The sequence below is a fragment of the Anopheles marshallii genome, chromosome 3 (assembly GCF_943734725.1).
Source record: "Anopheles marshallii chromosome 3, idAnoMarsDA_429_01, whole genome shotgun sequence".
Taxonomy (NCBI): domain Eukaryota; kingdom Metazoa; phylum Arthropoda; class Insecta; order Diptera; family Culicidae; genus Anopheles; species Anopheles marshallii.
Window position 1 is genome coordinate 27,774,865 of NC_071327.1, and position 23,513 is coordinate 27,798,377.

Sequence of the window (23,513 nt, forward strand, 5' to 3'; positions counted from 1 at the left end):
ATCATAAAACGGATAAATTGTGCTGCGAAAAGTGTCAAATATTGGATTAAAAAGAGAGAGGCGTTTGTTAAACATTAGCATGTGCCAAGTGTTTTTTTTTATTGTTTCTCATCCAAATTATTATGTTGATCGCAATGACCATAACCGCTTGAGCGAACCACCCACGAGATCCTAACATGGCTGAATGGGTCAATAGGATTGGATTTAGCGTCGATGCCACAACTTTGCACCGCACATGAGGACCCTCGTCTGACATCAATCATTTTTGGGCGACTGGTATGTGCCACCGGGACTACTCCACAACTCGTCTAGACTAGACGAATGGTTCCCAAATTATACGAACGCCATAAAAGCACATGGTTGATCTGGTCTGCTTCAACGCCAACGCTCCTCTCGCGCAATTCTATTGATGGATGGTACGAAATCGATCATCAGATATTTTTTTTTGTAGAGCATCAACCTCTAGACGACGCAATTATGGACTTAATCCTATGTCTGTTTTTTTATAGCTTAAGAGAAGATAGACAAATTGAGCCTTTGCTTCTACTGGATCTACTTACTGATGAGCTAGTTAAAGTGAGAAATAGTACGATTAATGACATATCATTAAAGTACAACTTGATCATCTGGACATCTGGATTAAGTTACAATTTCACCGGACTCTTAACGCTGTGTGAAGCGTTAGACATGATTTCCCGAACTTATATTTCCGACAAATTCAAACGGTGCACCTGTGACTAGCCGCCATTTTGTTCGAAAGGATTCTATTGGAACTAATTCCAATAAATTCCAACCGTGCAAATCGGATGTCTGTTTTTCAATTTTAAGCAATAATAGCACGCCAAACATTCCCCATCATAAAAGCATTCCGAATTCGAACCCGAATCGTCTCAATTCGCTGATGAATGAGCGTTTCGTTCTGCTGCTCCGGTTCTCGCTTCTCGTTTACTCGATGTTATACACCCAAACCTTAGTACGGTGCAAAAGTACTGAGCTGAGTAGTGTATTTTCCGCCATGTGAGACAGAGTGAGACAGAGGCACGCGTTGCGTAGTAGTAGCGCACCGCGTCACACACAAATACACGGCGGGCGGTTTGTTTTCGGCGCGCGCTAGAGCACACGTTTCGGATCGCCGTTGGAGCGGTTGCTGCACACGGCGCGTTACCATTATTTTTTTTTCCTGCTACCCAGGGGCAAACCCGAACCGTGTCGATCTGAGTGCAAAAGATATCTTGGCTGAAAGGTTGGAAAAACGAGGCAAAAATGTCACTTTTGTATTTTTTATTTTGGATTGTTTTTTGTTGTTGCGAAAATTAACAAAGACACCTAAAAAATCATTAAAAGATAAATACACCCTTCAAAAGAGGAAATTAACATAGAAAATTAAATAATGAAATAAAAATATTATGAAAATTAAATAATGAAATAACATAGGAAACATAGAAAAAAAAAGATTGCTACATAAATAAAAGTACAAAAATCAATTAAACATTACACATATATTAATCAAAATGCCATTAAAAGAACTAGTCCCGTGACGTTGTTATTAACGATAGATCGAATCAGATCTCAACTTCCAATAAAGAAAAAAGAACGGAAACCTCCCTCCAAAGATGACCACCACCACGCACTAAATGTGACAATTTACCGAAGGATTTCGGTTTGCGGGGTTTCGATTTTTGAGCGTTGGATTTTAAAAATAGGACACCTTCGTCAGCACCGTTCTAAATAAAGCGTTGTGTTGTTAAATCATTTTTGTTATGGTTTCCATACGCTGGTGGTTCTTTGCCCCTTGTACCAGGCCCACTGCACATTGATGGACCTATTGACTAACGCAAACAGTAATCAGCAACAAGACGGACAAACCAAAGCAGCATCATCTACACACGGGCTTATCATTTAAATTGCTTTCACATGAGCCAACCACGTTCTACAAACAACAAGTGTGTCGATGTGAACTTGCGGCGAACTCTATCGGACGCGGGCTTGATATTATCACCTGCACGCTTAGTGTATGATAACCGGTAAAGGGTATTGAATTGCACTTCATATCCCTGCCTCCACCAGAGCACCAGCACCAGAGCACCAGAGCTGCTGACGTAAGCGTAAGGTCTTGGGGCCGCTCATCAACTACAACAAATAAACGACCCCAGCGAAATATAGTTCAAGTGCTAAATAGAACCATTAACTTCTGTTCCGCCCACTAATGAAACAGCTTAGAAGATTATAATTCTACCGAAATCGGTGTGTTTCGGGGCTAACAACGGCCCCAGTTTGCTCTTTACCGGCAGCACTTAAACACTCGAATGGGGAAAATCTGTTTAAAATCTTTATCGCACCGCACCCCCGCATTCGCGATGTGATGAGTGAAGCGATTGCATCGGGCTAAAGCAAAAAAAAAAAGCGGAGGGTTAAGCTGTGTTTCAACGCAAAACAATAAACAGAAGATCCCGAAATGTTTAACAATTAGCCGAAAAAAAAACCGAGGGGGGAACAACAATTTAACCCATCGCTTGATCGTATCTTAAAGTTGCACGATCGCTAGATCGATCGATCGTACGTTCTTTAGGAAGTGTTGTGGTTGTGTGTGTACGGATATTGAATCTTCCAAAAGTTGAATCTTTCTCCCGGCATCGCGGCTGACACGAACCGCCCAATCCTGTCCTGTCTGTGGTTGTGCATTTCCTTTCCAAATGTGCTGCCCTTGAACGTAAAACCATCATTCTAGCTCTTCTCCAATTCGCAAATGCGTGTAAAAACAATCCCCACCCACTGTGTCTCCCAACCCCCGGGGGACGGTTCCTCTGTCCTTTACTGCTGCGTTCTCTATATTGTACGGAGCGTCATCTTCTATTATAACCATTCGATTGGCTTCGTCTAACAGTGCGGCTAAGCAACACACACAGGGAATAAGCGCCATACCATGAAATTGAACACCCCTTAACGTGTCCGTGTGTATGCGCGGTTGTGCTCCAAACGGTGGTTTTTAAAAAGCGACTGTAAACGTTGAGGGTTCCCCACACTCGCTGATCCGCTTGTTCGACGCCATGTTCGACTTCTAATGGAAAACAAAACGCTTCGAGTGGAAGCGAGAACGCACGAACTCCTCCCCGTTGCATGTGTGTGTGTGTGTTTGTGGGGGTGATGGGGTGCAAAATACCACCATCATCATCATCATCGACGCCATCTCGCACGCCAAACCCCCCGGTACACGCCCAGTACTGACCTACCAGGGTGGTAATAGTAGTAGATCGAATGGACGGCACTGCTCAGTTCACATTGAGACCGCATCGCGGCAACACCTAGCTGACGAGGAATACTTCACAGCGTTAACTTTCGTCCAGTCGCTTCGGAGGGATTTTTTTTAGCGTTCACCCTCACAAAGGTTCGTCCTTTTCGGTGTCCAAACGACGCGGGGAATTTTACACATTAAATCTACAAATTGCTCCGAAATGCCGAGGTAATTATGTTGCAAGTTTTACTGAATGTTCCTTCTTTTCCGCAATCACACAGATCAGTGCCGGGACGTCGCATCAGCACCAGTCGGTGACGGATTACGCGAAGCCAAACCAGGGCACCTCGCACTACCAGAGCACGCTGACGACGGTTTCGACCACCGAACATTTGCCACCGTCGTCCGATCAGCTCGATTCTATGCTCGGCAATCTGACCGCCGATATGAGCCGCCAGGGTGTGAACACAACGCAGAAGGGATGCTGCAACGCCTGTGACAAACCGATCGTCGGGCAGGTGATAACGGCACTCGGTAAAACATGGCATCCGGAGCACTTTACCTGCAGCCACTGCAACCAGGAGCTCGGCACGCGGAACTTCTTCGAGCGCGACGGCAACCCGTACTGTGAGCCGGACTATCACAACCTCTTCAGCCCACGGTGCGCGTACTGCAACGGACCGATCCTGGATGTACGTACTTTGGTGGTGGCGTCGATCCGTAAACACCTCAAACAAATCGTTCTTTCTGCTTGTATCTTCCCGCTTCCACCAACAACACAGAAATGTGTCACAGCGCTGGAGAAAACGTGGCACACGGAACACTTCTTCTGTGCCCAGTGCGGTCAACAGTTCGGCGAGGATGGATTCCACGAGCGCGACGGCAAACCGTACTGCCGCAACGACTACTTCGACATGTTCGCCCCGAAGTGTAACGGTTGCAACCGGGCCATCATGGAGAACTACATCTCCGCGCTGAACAGCCAATGGCATCCAGATTGTTTCGTTTGTCGGGTAAGTGCGGCACGTGTGAAGGAATCCCATTTTAACGAATTATCTTTCTTTCGCCCCGTATTGGAGTCACCCGGTGGGTGAGAGCGTCATTAGGACGCGGTGTTTGTTGAGCAGCTCCAGCATAGACACCGTTTTTGTGTGTGTGTAGCGTTGTTCGTATGTAGATCAGTAATTGATTTTATTTATAGGACTGCTCGAAACCGGTCACCGGCAAGTCGTTCTACGCGATGGAAGGCAAACCCGTCTGTCCCGGGTGTGTTGGCGCTGATGAGGACGAGTAAACTAAGCGACCAATAGCATATATAGTAGCATCGCACGATCATCCTCTCTCCATTGGCGAACGAATACGTGCACACGTTGGTCGATGCGATATGTCCGAAGGAACGCTTCGTTGGTCCGCAGCGGAACGGACACGTTGTTGCAAGTAGACATGAAAGGATGAAAGTTCGCACCGATGATACGGGCACCGCCGAAACGCGCACTGATGCAATATCCGGGCTAAACAGGCAGAGAAGTGGCTAGTCCGGATGATCCGGCGATGATTGGCATCGGGGGTTTAAAAATAGAATTCCGAACCCTCGTCAGCCGGTTTGATTTGGTGGCCAGTCGAAACTCCATCAACATTAGACGCCTACCACTGCCCATCTGTCTCGGCCCATGTACTCAACAACGCGACCGATCGTGCGTCCTCGGCCAAATCAATCGACCAGCGGCGTGTCTACAAAGCGCTCGACCACCGAATCATCCGTCCTGCGATGCTGAAAACCCCCCGAGATGACCTACATTTGTTCTGCCTCCTGTACACACACACACACACGCACGCACGCACGAACAAACATACTTCAAAACACGGCAGCAAGTTTGCAACTATTTTCAGACACTATTCACACACCATGCGCGTGTGTGTGGTTTCGGAACGTGTCGTTACCCTCCCCGCCGGCTACCCCCTACTCAGTATCTCACAGCTGTAGCATTTTTCTTCCGCCCTGAAGGTCATGTTACTAAGTAGTTACACGCAACCTAGAAAACGGAGGTCCTTTACTCATCATGACAAGACAAATGGCGCCCTGCAGACAGAATGACGCCCAACTCAACCATCTAGAAGATGGTTGGGATGTACGGATGCGACTATTAGCGACTGACCATAAGCACTGTTGGACTTTTCGAAAGAAAAACGAAACCAAACAACCAACAAGCTGGCGCTTACTCTTTGCTACTTTAGCTAACACAAAACAGAATGGCTTTACGTTAGGGAAGAACTTCACAAGCGGTCCCCTTTTTTATCTTTTGATTCTAATATATTGTTAAATGTATATTGTAAATAAAGAGCGATATAAAACAAGACGATAATAAACCAAAAAAAAAACACACAAACAAAACAACAAAACCAAAACAAAAACTACTTTGAAAACACGTTAACGCACTGTGGTGCGTTATCACGCGTGTGTGGCCTTGGCCGGACGCGTATGTTTGGCATGCGTGTGGCACATTTTTATGCTTTTTTTTCGTTTTTTGTTGTTTTGGTTTTTTTTTTTTGGTCATGCCAGGTCACGGTTGACATCATCCTGTGCCATGGGTGGGTGACGTCATGGAGTTGCCCTAGACAAAGATGCGAACACACCCACGCGTCTTGCCGTGGTGTGAGTTCTGTATCGGTGATCGGATAGAATTGTACGAGCCACCAGACGTCTCCATTTGATGTGCCTCTGCCTATCGGACGTTTTTGTTTACTCTCACGAACCGGACCCATGCAGAGAAAGGAGACGGTCACTCCCTTTGCTCGATGTTATATTCCCAGACGTGAATGATGTAATGTGCGCCATGCGAACAGGAACTGATTGTGGCCCTAACCAGGCGGTAAACTAATTACAAAATGACCCTATTGAAGGATGAAATGTACAGCTCGGACCAGTGTTTAACCATCCGTCATCTGGAGAGTGGTCTATTTTTGAAGACTTCCAGCAACCGGAATCCCGAAAAGACTATGACTTTGCCAGTTCAGGTCAAACCCCCTGTGTGTAACACGCCGGGCGCTGGTATCGATAAACTCATACGCAGCGCAATTATGTCATCACTAGAACTGGAAGCGGCAACAGTAATTGGACCAGCCGGAACCAAAGTCGTGTAGCGTTTCTTATCATATTGTTTATGTTTTTTTTTGTCTTCGTTTATCGGCCACACACATTGATTGTATCTCGATGCGCGAGGGTGTGCGATGGCGGGTCACCTATGTGCACATGTTAGTGAGTTCCTGTAAGGCCCGTATTTTTGAGTTATTTTTCACACCTCACCGCAAGTGTGTGCAATAATTTGCAAGTGGCCAATTTTACCTTCACGTCTATTGATCAAACAGTTGCAGTGTGAGGATTGAAAAGATTTGTTTACTATAGGGGAATCTTATTCCGTCACCGAGCTACCGGGACATCACACATCAAGACTATACAATTGTGCTGACTTTAAAGACAATATTTACCTTCGTAGTAATAGAACAAAAACTGTAAAATGACCTTCGGACATTAAAACAACCAAAGGGTAGTAGTTACCTTTCGCACGTACCACCACTATTACCACGCATGGACAATTTTCCTATTGATCTCGAACAGCGTTTGGCAACGGTTTGAAGCTGCTCTAGTCGTATGGGGTCCTAAAAATACGGTTTGCCAGTTTGTAGCAGAAACACCCACCCACGCTAGCGATCACTTTGAAGCAGAAGATCTTCGGTGTTGACAACTTCCGACTTTTGAAGTGTGGCCAAGAGAGTGGCAGTCGTAGAGTGAAAAAAAAATAAAACGAAGACGAAAACGCACACGTCTGCCAGGACGGAAACCAGATTTCGTGCCCGGAACTGGCAGCCCCACCCCCCCCCCCCCCCCCCTCCCCCCCGCTTGCTCCCACCGAGTTGCGGGTGGGAAAATCGCTCACCTCCCATCCAATCTGATCTGATATTGGAGCGTAAATTAAACCGACGCCTCCCCTCTCAGTCGGGTGTGTAAGTGTGGCTTAGGAATACAAACAGTAAAAACACATTTTTGACCCCCCCCCCCAAAAAAAAAACCCCGCTCGAATGGAGGATGGAAAAAGATTGAAATCCCCTTCGGCGCTGGGTAGATATTTATAGACGAATGAAGCGAAAGATTTTGTTTTCAATGCCCCTCTCATTCACTTATTTGGCATTAGTCGCCTGGTGCTCGGTACAAGTTGTACAAGCCCCACACTTAAATATACAAAGTTCGGTTCCACGGCGTGCAGCGCACCGTTTGGTTTGGTAAAACCTCTGGTTCGGTGTTCTTCACCGTTCGTAACATTGATCATTTTCATGTGATTTAATCCAGAAGATGTCACTTTCCGGTTCCGAAAACTGTACGGACGCTTAATATGTTTCCCTCCCCAATGTAGAAGGTTTGGTGGGTCAGACCCTCGTTAACCTGTGTGATATTTCGCGGTGTCCTTGATTTGGAGGTTCAAGGGTGACCATCGAGATATAGGATAATCTGGAACTTTTAAAGTAATTTTTTGGACGCCTTTTTGCTTACCGGATCTTATAACATTTTAACTGAGTGGAGTGTCTCTCTCCATTAGGGTGTTTACCGGACCGGCTATACTGTGTTGAACTTAATTAAACCAATTAGACAATTAATTGGACAATTTAATCAAAGACAAGACGAGATGACTAATTTGTTAGATTATCAATCAATCAATCAATTAAAATCAGTTAATCTATAAACTATAATAAGATTCATTTTTATGAGACGAAACGTTTACTACTTGATCATTCTCTTGACCAGAAATAGCTAAAAGTTTTATGCTTTTTTGTATCTTTTTTATCTTTTTTGCATCAATTCCTCTTAGCAATTCAAGTACCAATTTCGTAGACGATCACACATTTATTGGTGTTATGCTTAATGAATCGGTCGAGAAGAGTCATTCTGGTGAATCTCCAATGGAGAATCCTTCATAAGATTCGCCAATAAGGAGTCATTCTATATATAAACCGACTTTTAAGATTCTCAAGGAATTGTGAAGGAACTTCAAGGTATTGTTCTCAGGGAACTTTTAAAAAATATTAACTTTAATAAGAAATTGTTGATAATATGGCTTTAAAAGCCTTAATCCAAAAGATTTTTTTTCCTCTATAGTTTTTTTATAATGCAAACCAGAAATTGAGGACGGTTTTATTGAAACAAAGTTGCAGTTTGCGTCCACTTCGTGCATCTGCCAATCATTTCAATGGTCAATTGAAAACAAATTTAAATTAGCGTAGAATGGGGGCTACAATAAATGGGGTTATTAATAATTACCATACTTGACGGGACTTGCGGTGTTTTGAAGGGCATTTCAGGTTCGTTCCGTTCCTTGAAGGGAACGATCGGCTGCTAAACTGTTAAACGTATTGTTTAAAGCGATCCCTTTAAGCAGCGAGGCAATTTCACATACAATACAGTGCAGGGGACTTCTATCTATATATCTTATCTTCATAGAGACATTATAAACAATAATTTAATGAATATTTTTTTGGCATATCTATTCCCATTGAAAGAGGTCTCTATGCAAAATTTAATGCGAAGTATATCCTTCAAGTTTTCCGATATTCCAGATCTGTTATCCTTTTTGGCTGTCTTATGCTCAGTACCAGTTAGTTACAGTGAGTTTGAAAAGAGTTTTTCTCGGCTCACAACAAACGTTACACTTTGTTGGAACTTAACAAAGACACATACAAGTAGGAACTTAAACGATAGGGAATTGTCTCTTCCGCTTAAAAAGTGAACCAGCTGCAGCGTTCCAGTGTTGTCCACTCGCCCACTATTGCATTACTATTTTACTTTGCCCATCACCATCCATCATAACCCACCCTCTATAATGCATTCCTTTCTTTCTTATCATTTCCCTTCCAGGATTGCCGCGAACCGTTCCACGGTGGTTCGTTCTTCGACCACGAAGGATTGCCGTACTGCGAGACGCACTATCACGCCAAAAGGGGATCGCTGTGTGCCGGTTGCTCGAAACCGATCACCGGCCGGTGCATTACGGCGATGTTTAAGAAATTCCACCCGGAGCATTTCGTGTGCGCCTTCTGCCTGAAGCAGCTGAACAAGGGCACCTTTAAGGAGCAAAACGATAAGCCCTACTGTCATCAGTGTTTCGATAAGTTATTCGGTTAGGCTTAAGTACGGGAAGCACATATGCGGACAAGCGCACACCTCCCCTTTCTTCTGTGCGGATATTTTACTTCTTTACAATTCAACTGTCTTCCGAAAGTAGTACTTTTTTTTGTCTCACGCTGCAATTCAACGCTAGCTAGTTTCGAACTAGGATAGAGCTGTTTTTTTTTATTATTTTCAAATTATAACTCATATTTCCCCTGTGCACATGCGTACTTTTCTAAACAAAACGATTTAGTAGCGCTTTAGTGCGGCGTCAATTAATATTAATCAGAATACAGTACACAGCAGTAGCGTAATGGTGACTACTCCCTTATACTCCCGGCTCATGGCAACATCTTGTTGAGGTGGCCCACCTTTAGATGAATTGGAGGTTTTGTTATTGATAAAGCTGACACAACAAGAAAACAAAATATGTGTGTTGAAGTTTAAACTAACCACAAAAAATGATAATTATGCATTCATATGTAACCGGGTTTGTTCGTCCGTTTTTTTTTTTTTATAACAAGCAAGGCTGCAAATCGAATAGAATATTGTACGGTACAATCGTGTGTGCCAATTCGTCCCTTAACCGGCATACCGGCACGTCAACATTAAATTGTGTCAATGTAAAATTTAACCCCAACACACCAACCGGCGGTAAAATGGCTTGGGCGAAAGAGTTACAAAACAGGTTGCATAAAAGCTACCAGACATATGTACATTAAAAGGCCAGCAATTCGATGGCCAAAACGGAATACTATTGGGTTGTAATCTAGAGGAAGGGCCGCTTCCTCACCACGATTAAACGTATTATTAACCCTGTTGCACAGCACACATCAGCCGCGGAGCCGTATCTTAGTTTGTGTGTTGAAACGCGTTACAAAGTTTCCTAACTCTCTACATCGTTACAAAACTAGCATTGCCAATTCCAAGAAGTAAAAATAGTCAACGTTCTAATGATACACGTTAGCGGCAGACGCGATAACGCACGCGATACACACTTGCAAAACGCTTGCCATTCAAACCCTTTTCACAACGGTCGGGGGTCGATGGTGTTGAGTGGAAAGAGGAGAAAGAACGAATTCGTTTGAACTAAAAAAACAAAAAATCATTGTAACATGTGAATAAAGCTTTTGAACTGTTTGTTCAAATCAATCGGGTGTGGAAATTTCAACGACGGTGGAGTAAAATGCAGCTCCTTTCGGGTCCGAAAACTCCCTGCCGCACTTATGGAAGTCTTGAAGGACGGATGACTTTGTGGACTATTACCAATAGCGTCAGACTTCCTAGTGCAAAACGTAGTAGTGTAGCACCATTTTTGATGCATTCAATAGTACCTTTTAGTGAAATAATCCGAAAACAAATGTGTCAAAGATGCCAGAACCATTAATGTGTGCCAAACTTCCATCTCCAGTGTCACCGGTGGTGTGTCTAAAACACCACTTAGCTAGATATCGTTGTCCACACACATGTATAATGCCACTAAAATAAAATCCTTTTGGATTTGGAGAGTCATATCTCCTTCTCAGAACAATGACAATGTAAGCCTCAACCACCATTTGCCACCATTTAATGCCAAAGTATGGACCTTAGTCTATAATGGTTTACGTAGCTTTTCGCCTAGACTTCCTATCTCATCGTAGATCTCAGATATTCCCAACATGAAGTACGGACGTTGGTTTGGTTCCTCTTCGCTATCTAATCGTACCACTTGTCCTCCCAAGAGGATGGATTTCTCAAATTCAACAACTGGCATTTTTATTATACGTTGTGGGGTTGAGTAACGCTGCCGAAGTAGCACTGAAACAAAGCATTCGTTTTAAAATCATGAAAGGCTTTGAAGTTAAACTTGATTCGTCTCATGAACAGAAGCTTAAACGCGGATCAAACGCATCGTTCAAATCAAAACCAATACCAAGTTGTAACATTCCTACCCCTCGACTGTTTCTAGAAAGAGATGGAACAGATGGAAAATCGGACCCACACTTTGACAGATCGAAACGAATGGGAAAACAAAACAACAATACTGTTTACAGCAAGTTTTGCTCCCAAAAAAAAGATTCACACAATTCCATCGGTGTGCCACCACCTGCCGCATAACTAAGTGCAGTTTGTTGTAAGGGTTGGGGAACGAACCGTTTCGTCAAACTATTATGCAAAGATATTAAGCTCGATAAGAACACACATAATGACCAGCGAAAATCCGACACCGGCCGACTATTCGGCACTAATTGCCGAGGATGGAAAGAACAAAACAAACGTAAAGTGTGTTCACTGCGGATCCTTAATCCTGAAAGCGGCCAACAGTGATTTCGATGGTACAGAGGTAAGGCACTTACTCCTCCGGGAATTTCCCTTGCCTAATGTGTGTCCTTATTTCTTGCAGTTCCAACTCCCGCTGGCAAAGCAAAAACGCCAAACCACGGACAAGGTGGACGAGTTTACGAGCGAAACGTTGAAAGACTTCTGGATGGTGGAGAATATGTACACGTTCGAAAACATTGGCTTCAGCAACACGGTCGACAATCGTAAATATCTCACCTGTGCGGATTGCGAACTTGGTCCGATTGGATATCACGATTTGGAGACGAAGAAATCTTACATTGCCCTTGCCCGTGTGCAGCACGTGTGAGGTGGTCGGGTGTGATTGAGGACAGTGTTGACGGTGGCCCACATGTTAACCTCACAGCGATGCATTCGTTTGTGGACATGTTGTCCTCAAATAAAAAAATAACCTCTACATTACATATTTGTAAAATTTCAATTTTCCAAAACTTGGTTCGTTAGAATTAGAAATGGCTTTTGTTTGATACACGGTATTTCCATGTGGTTGGAATATACCTGTAAGTGGGGACAACAAAATAACAACAAAAATCCATAATTGCAATTTTTGTTAAGACACTCGCTTGCCCGCTTGTACGCAATACCGAAATAGGACCGATCGAATTCGAAAACATCAAAAACACACTAAACGAAGCGCTCTGCATAATCGTATGGATAAATGATTTATTGAATCTGTGTACTACAATCAAAATAACACATTTTAATTTTCAATGCGCCATCGCTTATCGTCTATCTTCTTAACACGTTCAACGCCTCGAACACCCGAATTCGGGCGATGCTACTGGTTACCGACTGGGCGTATCGCAACCCGAATGCGGGTGATGTGCAATAAGTAAGCATTGATTGCGGCAATTTTTGGCGTTATTAATTCGATGTGTTAATAGACCAAATGGTCCGCTAAATATCTGCCTCGTTTTGTGGTGCCGTTAGTGCGGTAACGGTTCAGAGCTTGTGTCTTCAACAACTCACACCGTGTTATGGACGCATTAGGCTTACTGATCTTATACGTTTTTCCTGCATACAGTTGTCATTGCTGCAACATTGCATTCATATGCTTAGTTTACGTACTCCACAATGAACGATTGTTCCTCTGTTTCGATGACCACATCCTGCTCCAAAATGTCGAGCCCGTGCTTGTTTTTGTTGTGCTTCTTCAGCTCCCCATTCGTCTTGTAGCTGTTACCACACATCTCACACGAAAACTTACGCTCCGCCGTGTGCGTAAGCATGTGCGCCTGCAGATACCGGGGCCGCTTGAAGCTTTTGTTACACGTCGGACAGTTGTAGTTCGCTTCGGACGTGTGCATCTCCATATGCTCCTTGTAGCTAAACCCGCGCCGGAAGCTGCGACCACAGATTTCGCACTGGAACGGTTTCTCGCCCGTGTGCAGCTTCATGTGGGTCTGGAACTGGTTCAGGAAGGCGAACGATTTGTTGCACATTTCGCAACGATGCACCGGCTTGTGTTTGGTGCGCTTGTGCACATACATCGCACCGTACGTCTTGGCTTTGTAGTTACAGTCCGGGTATGGGCACGTTTGGTGCTCCTCCTTCAGGATGGCCGGTCGCTTTACGCGTTTCGCACGGTTGGCCAAAAAATCTTCACGCTCCTGGCCGGTCAGATGCTTAGCCAGCTTGTGTGCGTCCAGCAACTTAATGCCACCGAACGTTTCGCCACAGTACTCGCACGAACATTCCGTGTTCCGGAAGTGCTTTTCCGTGTGGCACTGCAGCTGGTGGCGATCGTAATAGCGCTTGCTGCAGTACTTACACTGATATGGCCGATCGCCCGTATGCAGGCGCACGTGCCGTTCCAATCGTGCCTTGCTGCCAAACACCTTACTGCACGTGGTGCATTTATAGATCTCCGCCCGAAGCGCTTTATGGCGCTTGAGATGATTTTGCCACGTTTTTTTATGTGTAAATCCACGGCCACATTCGTCACACACGAACACACTGTTGGTGTGGTTTTCCTTGTGCTTTGATAGCTGCACTTTGCGCAGGAACCGCTTGCCACAGATGTCGCACCAGTAGGGGTAATGGTGCGAGCGAAAGTGGTTGTGCAGCGAGGAAACCGTTTTGATCGTACGCCCTGTCAAATTGTGCGCAACGCATGACTTACACTCGTACGGGAGCATCGTGCTGTGCAGATCGAGATGATTCTCCAGCAGCTCTTCCGATTGTTCGTTTGCGTCGCAAATGTAACAGTGGAGAGGATCGAACACTTCCTCCTCTTCCTCCACCTCGGTCGCACTGTCCTCGTAATATATTAACTGTTCCGATGTCTGATCATCTGTATCAGTCTGCATGCTTTCATCAATCGTATCGAATGAAGCTAACTTAACCCGCGTCATTTTGCGCCGCTCAGGTTGCGGCTGACTCCGTGCGACTTTGGAAACTTTCGACCTAGTAGGCTTTTCATCGCTGTACGATTCTGCTTCGTCCGCCGACTGGATCACATCTATCTTCATCTCCACCATCTGCTCGTCCTTCAGCGTTGATCCATCGCTATCCATGCTGTTGTAGTCGAGGTACGTTACCTCGTTGTCATCCTCCATAACGTAATGTTCCAGCAACATATCATTTTCCGACTCTTCTTCCGTTTTCACAAGTTGAAGATTAAGCATCTCCTTATCCGTAACCGTACCAGCATCCACCATTTTGGGCTGTCGCGGTTTCACCGTGTTGGTCTCCTTGTGGCACATCTCCTTTGCGGGTTGTGTGAAAAGATGCTTGTGCCGGTTGGTCAGCTCATCCATTCGCTTGCGAGCAGTTGCATTACCCTCCGTCTGATACTCATACAGCCTTTCCGATACGGAACCGCTCCAGTAAAAGCTGCGCAAACGTTCGTCCTGCTTTTGAAACTCGCTCAGAAACCGGAACGCACAATCTAGCTTGCAGAAGCACCGTTCACAGATGCTGCGCGGGTAACCTTCCTGGACCTCAATCTGGCGACCGCACAGCTTGTACAGCATTTCCGGTATCATAACCCCATCCACACGTTCCATCAGGGGTTTGAGCTGGGAGGATTTTAGCAAACATATTCGGCAAAAGTCGTCGGACGACACTGTTTTCAGAAACCGAATTGAAAACACACGTGAATTAAACGGTAAACAAATGAAATAAGGTTTTACAATCCGCGTGAGCTAAGCTATGACCATAAACCCGAAACGCGTCCTACCTTCTGCAACCAGTTTTTCGTCAAAAGGCTTACTACGCTCTGTGGCGGATGATGCGCTCGGCGGGCTGCCTTGCCTTGCTCCACTGACTGCTTCCATTTTGGCGTCGTAAGCTTAAAAGATTTACCGATGTTTTGATCAACAGTAGTAAATGAAGTAAATTTTGCTCACATTAATAGAAAACACTGCGTTTCCACACAACTTTTTTCACCATTTACGACACACAAGCATCTTCTATCGATCTTGACGTTGACGCCATTGATGATTTGACAGTTACGGCGTCATGGCGATGCAGTGTTGCCAGCATTTCGTTTGATTGAATTTGAATGTAACGCAAATTTGAAGAGAGCATTTATGTTTTAATAAATATAGCATGCAAAATTACATAAAAATACAAAACCGCCCTCTCACACGTGATTAATGTACTCTATAATATACTCCTCCTTGGTGGTCTCATCTATCCCAATGCTAACTATAGGCTGCTCAACGACAATAGATTCTTCCACCGTCTCAATTACTTCACCGTACGTTCCATCTAGCACAATGCCCTCATTCACCAGCATTCCCTCTGGAACACTTTCTACAAGCATTCCATCCATTTCAGGATCATCATTTATCAGAATAATCTGGTCGTTTACAGTTCCACCATCCGGCTGTTCAAGCGGTCCATGCTTTTCTTTCCGATGCCGGTTTAAGTCGCACTTGTACTTGAACGTCGCGCTATCACAGTCTTCGCACCGGTACGGTCGAATGTTAGTGTGGGACATACGGTGGGTAACCAAATTGCGACGGCGCACAAACTTCTTATCGCACACATCGCACTCGAATCGCCGGACGTTCGCGTGCGAATCCATATGCTCCCGGTGGCTTTGCGAGCTCATGAACGTTTTGCTGCACAGTTCACATTTCAACGGATTGTCCTGTGAATGGGAAATATGACGATGTCGCCGCAACTCACTAAGTCTAGCAAACCGTCGACCGCATTCCTCGCACCGGTGGGCCATTTCGTGCCGGAGACGATGTAAGTAGTATGACTGATACGTTAGTGCCACGTGCGAACAGCCAGGGTACGAACAGGGTCGTTGCCGGATTTTAACCGCACCGGAGCTGGTTACTTTTCTTTGTTCGACCGTTCCATGGGACACCAGATGCTGTCGCAACATTGCCTTGTTAAAGAACGCTTTTCCACACTGAGTGCACTTGTGGCCGCGCTCATTATTATGTCGCGACACGTGTGTCTTTAGCTGTCCCGAATGGGTAAATGTTTTCGGGCACAGATGGCATGCAAACGGTCGTTCGCCGGTGTGTGTCCGTTCGTGATGATCTAGGCGGGCCCGAGTACCAAAAACACGATCGCAGTACTGACATTTGAATGTTCCCATCTGTTCGTGATAGTGGATACGCATGTGATACCGGAATGAGGGACGATATTGCATTGTGACGCCACATATGTCACACGTGTAACCTTCCGGATTATCGAACAATTCGTGCCGATAGCGTATGTGTGAGTATGCGGTGGTGTGTTTGCGAAAACGCTGTGGACAGTGTGGACATTTCAGTGGGTACGAATGCATTCGATAATGGCGCTGCATCATTGCTAACGAGGTAATCAGCGTGGCATCTATTGAATCATCCAATCCACCGGCCCTTATGCAATGTGGACATCTGTGCGGTAGCATATCTACATGGCTGACTAGATGGTCCCGGTAAGCTTCTTCTGTTTCTAGCACAGTATCACATATGTAACATTTACAGGGATTGATAGTAGTTTCGTTTAGACCGGTTGGATTTTCCGCATCAATTGCCTGTCGCAGGATGTGGCGATTCCGCAGTGTTCGCTTTGAAGCGCGTTCAGGTACGTCCTTCGTAGATTGTTCTGATTTCGAAGAGCAATCACAATCTACAACAGTCCACTCGGCTGGTGGATGGCGAGATTTGTACAATTTAGCTGCATCTGCTTCCGCTTCAGAAATGTTGGGCGCATCACCCTCTGGATTAACTTCGATTCTTTCCGTCAGCAAACTTGCTCCGTGTTCTGCCACCATCCGGTCCGTATAACTGCTTTTCGAGACAGTGATTTGTGTTTGATATTCAAACAACTTCGTCAACAGTGTGCCCTCCTGGTGGTAGTGTCTTAACCGATGCTCGTTACGAACAAACTCTTTCTGTATATTGTACGCATAGTCCAACTTGGTCACGCAGTGTGAACAAACTCCGTCCGGAAGGTATTGTGTTTGTTTCAGCTTGAATGCACCTAATAGTCGTTCCAGCATTCCGGCCAGCGTAACATCTTTCAGCAGCGCATCGAAAGGCAACAGAAAAGGATATTCTCGCATGCACAGCCGGCAGAACCGTCGTAAAACAGCTTTCTGTGCCGATGTGGAGGAAGATGTCTTATCCATCGGATAAGATGTACTATTTATGTCTAAAAATCAACAGAGATGGATTGGTAGAAGATAAACGGTGTAAATTGTAGGACAAACACATTAGTTACCCTCACGTAGAACCTCCATCGTTTCGAGAAAAGCGAACTATCAACACAACGCATCGAGTTGTCAATCACGCACAAGATGTACAGCTACAAGTGTATGAAAACATTCTCACAACATATTGCAGCAACCGTGCGTGAGTGCAGCTTGGTAGAACCTATCAAAACAATTTTTCCCGATTACGTTTGTTCGGCGTCGTACTGTTTCTGTTCCTTGTAGAAAGTGAAAATTATTAGTTCCCAAAACAACACAATTGTTCTAAGCGCTGCTAAAGTGATACTTCCAACAAAACATCATAATGTCGGAAGCGACGAACGAAATACCACTGGACCGCAAGTTGACCGAGATTTTCGACGAAGGATACAGCGCCATGAACCGCCTGGATGAAAACACGAACGTTCCTACCAATGCAAACGAATTTCAGGCGAGTTGTTGCGGCTTTTCGAACAAATCTCCTTCGGCTTATTTAACAATAGCTTCGTTTAATCGTTTTAGCTAGCAGTAAAGAAAGCGATTGGCCTGTTTGAAGATGCCACCAGGCTCGTCAGTCTGGTCGGAATGTTTAGCACGAACGAATCGTATGAGGAAGTTCCGACGGAAAACCTGCGCTACTTTCTGCTACCGTATTTTCTCGGCAGCATGACGCTGCGGTTGTGCAACGTTAATCGGGCGGAAGTTGTAGAAGTGGCGGAAGTTTACTTTAAGTAAGAATCTTTCATTTAATTGCGATATTTCTACAAATTCCTAAGCAAACGATTCCCCCTCTCTCTGTACCGATACATTTGTAGGGATTTTTTAGCACGGTGTGAAAATTACAAATTATACGAAACACCCGATAAGGACAGTGAGGCTGCGCTGAACGAATTGGCTTTGGTACCTGGTGCATCGAGCGATAAGATACGCGAACTGCAACGTATGGGACAGCAGAGGAATGAGAAGATACGCAAATTTCAGGAGAAGAAAGAGCTGGACGAAAAGATTAAACAACTGCGTTACGTGGTCGAACAGTCCGAGGCGAAAATAGACGATGAGATGAAGCGGGATTTCTTTCTATCCCTATTGAAATCGGCCATCATAGAATCGCAAGACGAGCTGGAAAGTATCGCCAGAGAAAAACAAATGTTACAGTACGTTGCGGCCGCTAAACAAAGTGGCGATAATGAGTTTGAGGACGGTGCTTTGAGCTCTGGCATGAAAAAACGACCAGTAAAACCTCTGAAGCCCATCATCATCACCCGGGATGCAGTGCAGAAAGCCGTTTATGGCAGGGGCTATCCGAGCCTGCCGACGATGACGGTGGCCGAATTTTACGAGCAACGTGTGGCGGAAGGTATTTTCCCGGATCCGGAAAAGATGAAGGAAGTGAACAAAAACTCACTCATGAACAAGGTGCACATGGATAATGCGGCCGAGCAGGATCGTGAAGATGAGGCACAGGAGCAGCTGATCGAGCGTGACGATGAGGAGTATCTGGCGCGCCAGCGGGCAAAGGATGAGTTCAAGGACGAACATCGCCGTGGTGAAGGAAACCGATACAACCGTAGCTAAGGATAGTGAATATCTGTTTATTAATTTTGTCCTATTGTTTTACAACTGTTTTGCAAACCCAACTCGCTACCGAATAGAGGAGAATCACCGGAATGCCATGCACCTGTGTGTGTGTGTGTTTGTGTCGGCGGTGTAAAGGTATATAACATTCTTATTTTATTGTTTAGCTGATGAGAACTTAAATTTCAATCTCCTTCGAATCTTCCACAAACTCGACCACGTACTCCCGCACAACGTTCAGTTCGCCTGCATTCCACTCGGTGCGTATGATGTTATCCTTCACCTTTGGCCACGTGTCATCCTCCACCTGCATCTCCTCTTCCAGTTTTACCTCCTGGATCAAACCTTCGTCCACGCTAAGATCAGCGGTTGACTCGTCTATAAGTTCTTCTTTTGGCTTCTTCATTGTACTAGCGGACCTTTGGTACGGTTTCCTCGGTTTCCCCGAATGCATCACACTCATGTGTTTGCGGACATACTTCGGTGCCACAAACCGCTGACCGCACTCTTCACATACGAACGGCTTATTGTGGCGTTGTCGGTGCTGTGTCATAATCGTACTGGAAACGCTCGTAAACGCACAATCCTCCGTTTTGCAGCGATACAGTCTGGAACCATCGGACTGTAGCGTGTAAATGTTACGATCACCCTTGGGCGGTAACAACGCCGTCTCACTGTGATAGTTTTGCTGATGCTTCTCGAGCGACGCTTTGCTGTTGAATGTTTGAGAACATTTGTCGCACTTGTGACATCGTTCGCCCGTGTGCAGCCGCAAGTGGTCGAGTAGATTACACCTTCGGCTAAAGCGCCGAGGGCAGTACGTGCATTTGTGGTTCCTTTCACCGGTGTGTACCGTCAAGTGACGCTTGAGCAACGCATTCGAACCGAACGTACGACCGCACGTGTCGCACTTGAACCGTTCGGTCGTAGAGTGCTTGTGACGTCTTACGTGCTCCTGGAAGGGACGTCGCGTGTAGTACCGCTTGCCGCACCATTCGCACGTCAGCCCTTCCTTCGAATGCTCGTGATAGTTCCACAGATGGTGATTGAGCAGATACGTCGACATAAACCGTCTGTAACAGTGGTCACATTTGTGCGGCATCGTATGCATCATCATGTGTGTGTTCAGCTGGATAACGCTCCGCAACACAATATGCTTGGCGGCTGTCGACTGTTCCGACTGTTCCGTCCGGTCTTTTTCCGGTTCATCTTCCACCGGTGGATCCGCGATACATTCCGTACATTCGTACGGTAGCATGTGAATATGATGCCGAAAGTGGTCGTCACGAAGTGCGATAGAATCATGCTTCGTATCACAGATGTAGCAGGTGGTTGTGGAAAACTGGTTCTGTTTTATCTTTTTGCCATGTTTGTCTTCGTCCGGTTTGGGGCGTTTGCGTGAGGCGCTCGGATACTTTCGCCGGAACCGTACCGGTTTGAGCTCAGCCAGCTTTTGCGGCGTGAGTGGATTGAGACTGTAGCTCCAATCGTCCTCATCGACCGACGTGCCCGTGCTGGACGAGTCCCAATCGTTTGGTATATCGCCAAAACTAGTGTCCTCTTGTGTTGTGATCGGATCATGCATGATTTCTTCTGCTTCGTCCACTGTGACAGTTGTGATCTCCTCTTTCACAACGTCCGCGATGACCATCTGTTCGGGTTTCTGTGGTACGGCCGGATTTGTGGTCGGTACTCCCCTTCGTTTGGGGTTTACCACCTTTGCAACCATCTTTTCGCATGCTTTCAACTCGTCTCGTGCATAATTTTGGCTTGACGATGGCGATAGTGATTCTTTCGCTGGTGCTTTAATCTTCGCATTAGCTGACAAATTTAGCTCCAGTGGGAACTGCTCGTAGTATTTGATCAGTTGCTTCTGCACGACCAATTTCAGCAGCAGCTCCGTTTGATTTATAAACTCCTCCCGGATGCTAAACGCCAGCGTCAACTTGCTGACGCACTGTTCGCACATAAACCGTGGCAATGCCTCATTATTTTCATGCTGAATCCAAAAACAAAATGATAATGAGTACAGTACAAATCCAGCGCTTCTTATCGCTTACCTCAAAAGTGGTGAGTTGAATAAACATATCCAACAGTGTAGTCTTCTTAATTTCCGCATCGATCGGAATCAACGCGCCTTTGCTGTACTGTAGACAAATGCGACAGAACAAATCTCGGTACAACAGCAGCTTTGGATTGCTGGTTGAACCTGAAACGACGCAAAACATATTGAATCGTACCGTGAAATGTCGAAAACACAGTTCCAAACTCACTAGAACATTCAGCAGACATTTTGGGGAATCGATTGTAGGTTAAAAATTGTATTTTGATTCGAGGCGTCACTGCTTTCTGCGTTTTTGACTTTCTTGCGTCATTACATCATTGACATAGAACTGGGCGGGTTGGACAGCATCATTGCCGAGGTTAGTACAGTCTCAAATCGGTAGCGTGGTGTCGGAAGTTGAGTTCCCTGGCAGCAAAACCGAAAAGTTACGACACGCATGTGAGTTCTATTGTAGCGCTATTGCGTTTGGATGGATCAATTTGGTGCATGGAAACTAGTTCGATAGTCTTTACCTTGGTCTGAGTACAAGTGAAATTCTGCCGTCAAGGAATAAAATACAAACAAAAAGAACTCGATTCGGCAAGTACTTACTTTATTTACGAAGAAGATATTACAGATCAGATTCAGATTCACAGATCAGACCAGAAGCATATTTTACTTATACACATTTCCATTTCATTATTTCTGATCAATATCTTCTTTTTCAGCACAACAACCAACAACAACGGCAATTTCTGGTTTTCTTTGACTTTATTTACCCGTAGCTGGGTAGTCAGTCCGTCCTTATCAATATAATCTAACAAAAACTCAAGAATATGAATGGCAGGATAATGCTGCAAGACTGATTGATACTAAGAAGAAAATGAGGAATTGATTTAACAGCTGTAAGATCACTCTCCTGCAGAGGGAATTAGATGACCCTGTACCCATCTAATTTCTCACACGAGAATAATGGTTTCGAGAATAATTTTGGTCGTTGAAGTTAGATGGACCCTACGGCAGGGTATCAAAATCTTCATTCGCAGGGGTAAACCGTATTTCTGCAAATCAAGGTTTGTCAAGCCCTCGTACCTGTACTATTCGGGCGGGTTTATATTTCCAGCAAATCGTGGGTATTACCCATCGTACCTTCTAGAATTTCGAGGAAATGGTAATTTATAACACGTCATCGAAAGAATAGGCAAGATAGTAAAACAATACAGAGAGACACCTGATTATTGGATGCAGTTACCATGGCAACATTGACTAGGTACGCTAACCGTACATCTACACCTAGCGGACTTCCAAGGTACGCTGGTCAACGTACCTGTCATTTTGGTCTCCCACAAATCGAGGGAAGCTCCCAACGTACGTGTTATTTGTGGTAGACAAATATCCGTCCGGTACCTGGTGTATAGGTTCGCTGGGCAAGTAACCTTAACAATTGTTATTTATAGGTGCATGATTGAAACGAACTAAATAGTGCAAGTTTCGTATTGTAATCCCTATTACAGCAATCTTAACAAAACTAATTGTATTGCATTACAAAATCTTCTTTTTGACATTTTTCATTCAGCGTTTGCTTAAATAAAGCATAGTTTTTGTTTGATCCCAATGTTGATCCCAATTGTCAGTTGTTATTTTCCGCCATAACGTTCCAGTTGTCAAATTGTCGGAAATGGAAACACCTTGGGTTTCGTTTCCATGGAATGGTTCGATAAACCTTGGTGGAATGTTTCGTGGGAATAGGGTGAAAAATTCGCCTCACCTAGGGTACAAATTCTCGGTGAGTCATGACGTGTTTTTTCGTTGCTCCGGTGATCTCTGGTTCTTCAACACTTTTTCTTGATTTGAAGTAGAAGGAAAAACGGATATTCGATTCGTCCTTACGCGAAGAGTGCGATTTGTAACCGTCCTTGCCCAGACGTTTGGGAAAGAGGCGCTGAAATAGAGGGTAAATTTAGCAGTCACCACGTAAGGGGGCCATACTTGGATAGGTCCGCCATCTTGTCGAGCTCTGAGGAAAGAATAAAGCAATAATCGACGGTCTGTTGCCTTGGGGGCTGCTAATTGGTTCAAACGAAAAACGAACGCCCGCAGCTGGTTAATATAATTGACTGTCACACAGTCGATTAACGTGCACGCCAGTACTAAGCTATAGACATTATTTGGAGAGAAATTCATAATTGCAAATATATTATTGTTGCCATAGAGTGGTTTCCCTTTGTTACCGATGGCGAAGGTCGCCCCGTACCCGTAGAGAGAAGGTCGTACGTGCAAGCGTTCAATGAAAGTGGTGCGATACGGGGCGAGCGGAACCACCTAAGTTATTTTCATCATCATAATCAATGGTTTTGTTGGGCGCTACATGTGCCACCCGCCGTACAACGTTCCCGATGATTATAAGTGAGTAGGATAAGCTAGGATTGCCAGTTACCGTAATGATTTAGTTGAAAAAGTGAAAGTTTTACATTATTCGAGCATGCACTTGTCGGTCGAATGCAACCGCAAGGACAAAATTGAT

At 45.1% G+C, this 23,513-nt stretch overlaps 5 protein-coding genes across 5 annotated transcripts; 3 read left to right on the forward strand and 2 right to left on the reverse strand.

Annotated features, from left to right (window-relative positions):
• Positions 1–3,517: 3,517 nt before the first annotated feature.
• LOC128713638 (paxillin-like) lies at positions 3,518–4,526 on the forward strand. Its single transcript, XM_053808499.1, has 3 exons — positions 3,518–3,924; positions 4,015–4,245; positions 4,434–4,526. The coding sequence occupies exons 1-3, from the start codon at positions 3,655–3,657 to the stop codon at positions 4,524–4,526; spliced, it is 594 nt and encodes a 197-aa protein (XP_053664474.1). The 5' UTR covers positions 3,518–3,654.
• Positions 4,527–11,574: 7,048 nt separating this feature from the next.
• On the forward strand, positions 11,575–12,018 carry LOC128713636 (guanine nucleotide exchange factor MSS4 homolog). Its single transcript, XM_053808498.1, has 2 exons — positions 11,575–11,712; positions 11,773–12,018. Exons 1-2 carry the CDS (start codon positions 11,575–11,577, stop codon positions 12,016–12,018), a joined length of 384 nt encoding a protein of 127 aa, XP_053664473.1.
• A 766-nt stretch (positions 12,019–12,784) lies between these two features.
• LOC128712440 (zinc finger protein 2-like) lies at positions 12,785–15,007 on the reverse strand. Its single transcript, XM_053807333.1, has 3 exons — positions 14,911–15,007; positions 13,498–14,796; positions 12,785–13,173 (listed from the first exon to the last, which is right to left on the reverse strand). Exons 1-3 carry the CDS (start codon positions 15,005–15,007, stop codon positions 12,785–12,787), a joined length of 1,785 nt encoding a protein of 594 aa, XP_053663308.1.
• Positions 15,008–15,315: 308 nt separating this feature from the next.
• On the reverse strand, positions 15,316–22,323 carry LOC128712441 (uncharacterized). The gene is made up of 5 exons (XM_053807334.1): positions 22,317–22,323; positions 21,006–21,154; positions 19,158–20,944; positions 18,776–18,867; positions 15,316–17,333 (listed from the first exon to the last, which is right to left on the reverse strand). Exons 1-5 carry the CDS (start codon positions 22,321–22,323, stop codon positions 15,316–15,318), a joined length of 4,053 nt encoding a protein of 1,350 aa, XP_053663309.1.
• On the forward strand, positions 17,696–18,945 carry LOC128716418 (immunoglobulin-binding protein 1). Its single transcript, XM_053811337.1, has 3 exons — positions 17,696–17,821; positions 17,893–18,101; positions 18,186–18,945. The coding sequence occupies exons 1-3, from the start codon at positions 17,696–17,698 to the stop codon at positions 18,943–18,945; spliced, it is 1,095 nt and encodes a 364-aa protein (XP_053667312.1).
• Positions 22,324–23,513: the final 1,190 nt, after the last annotated feature.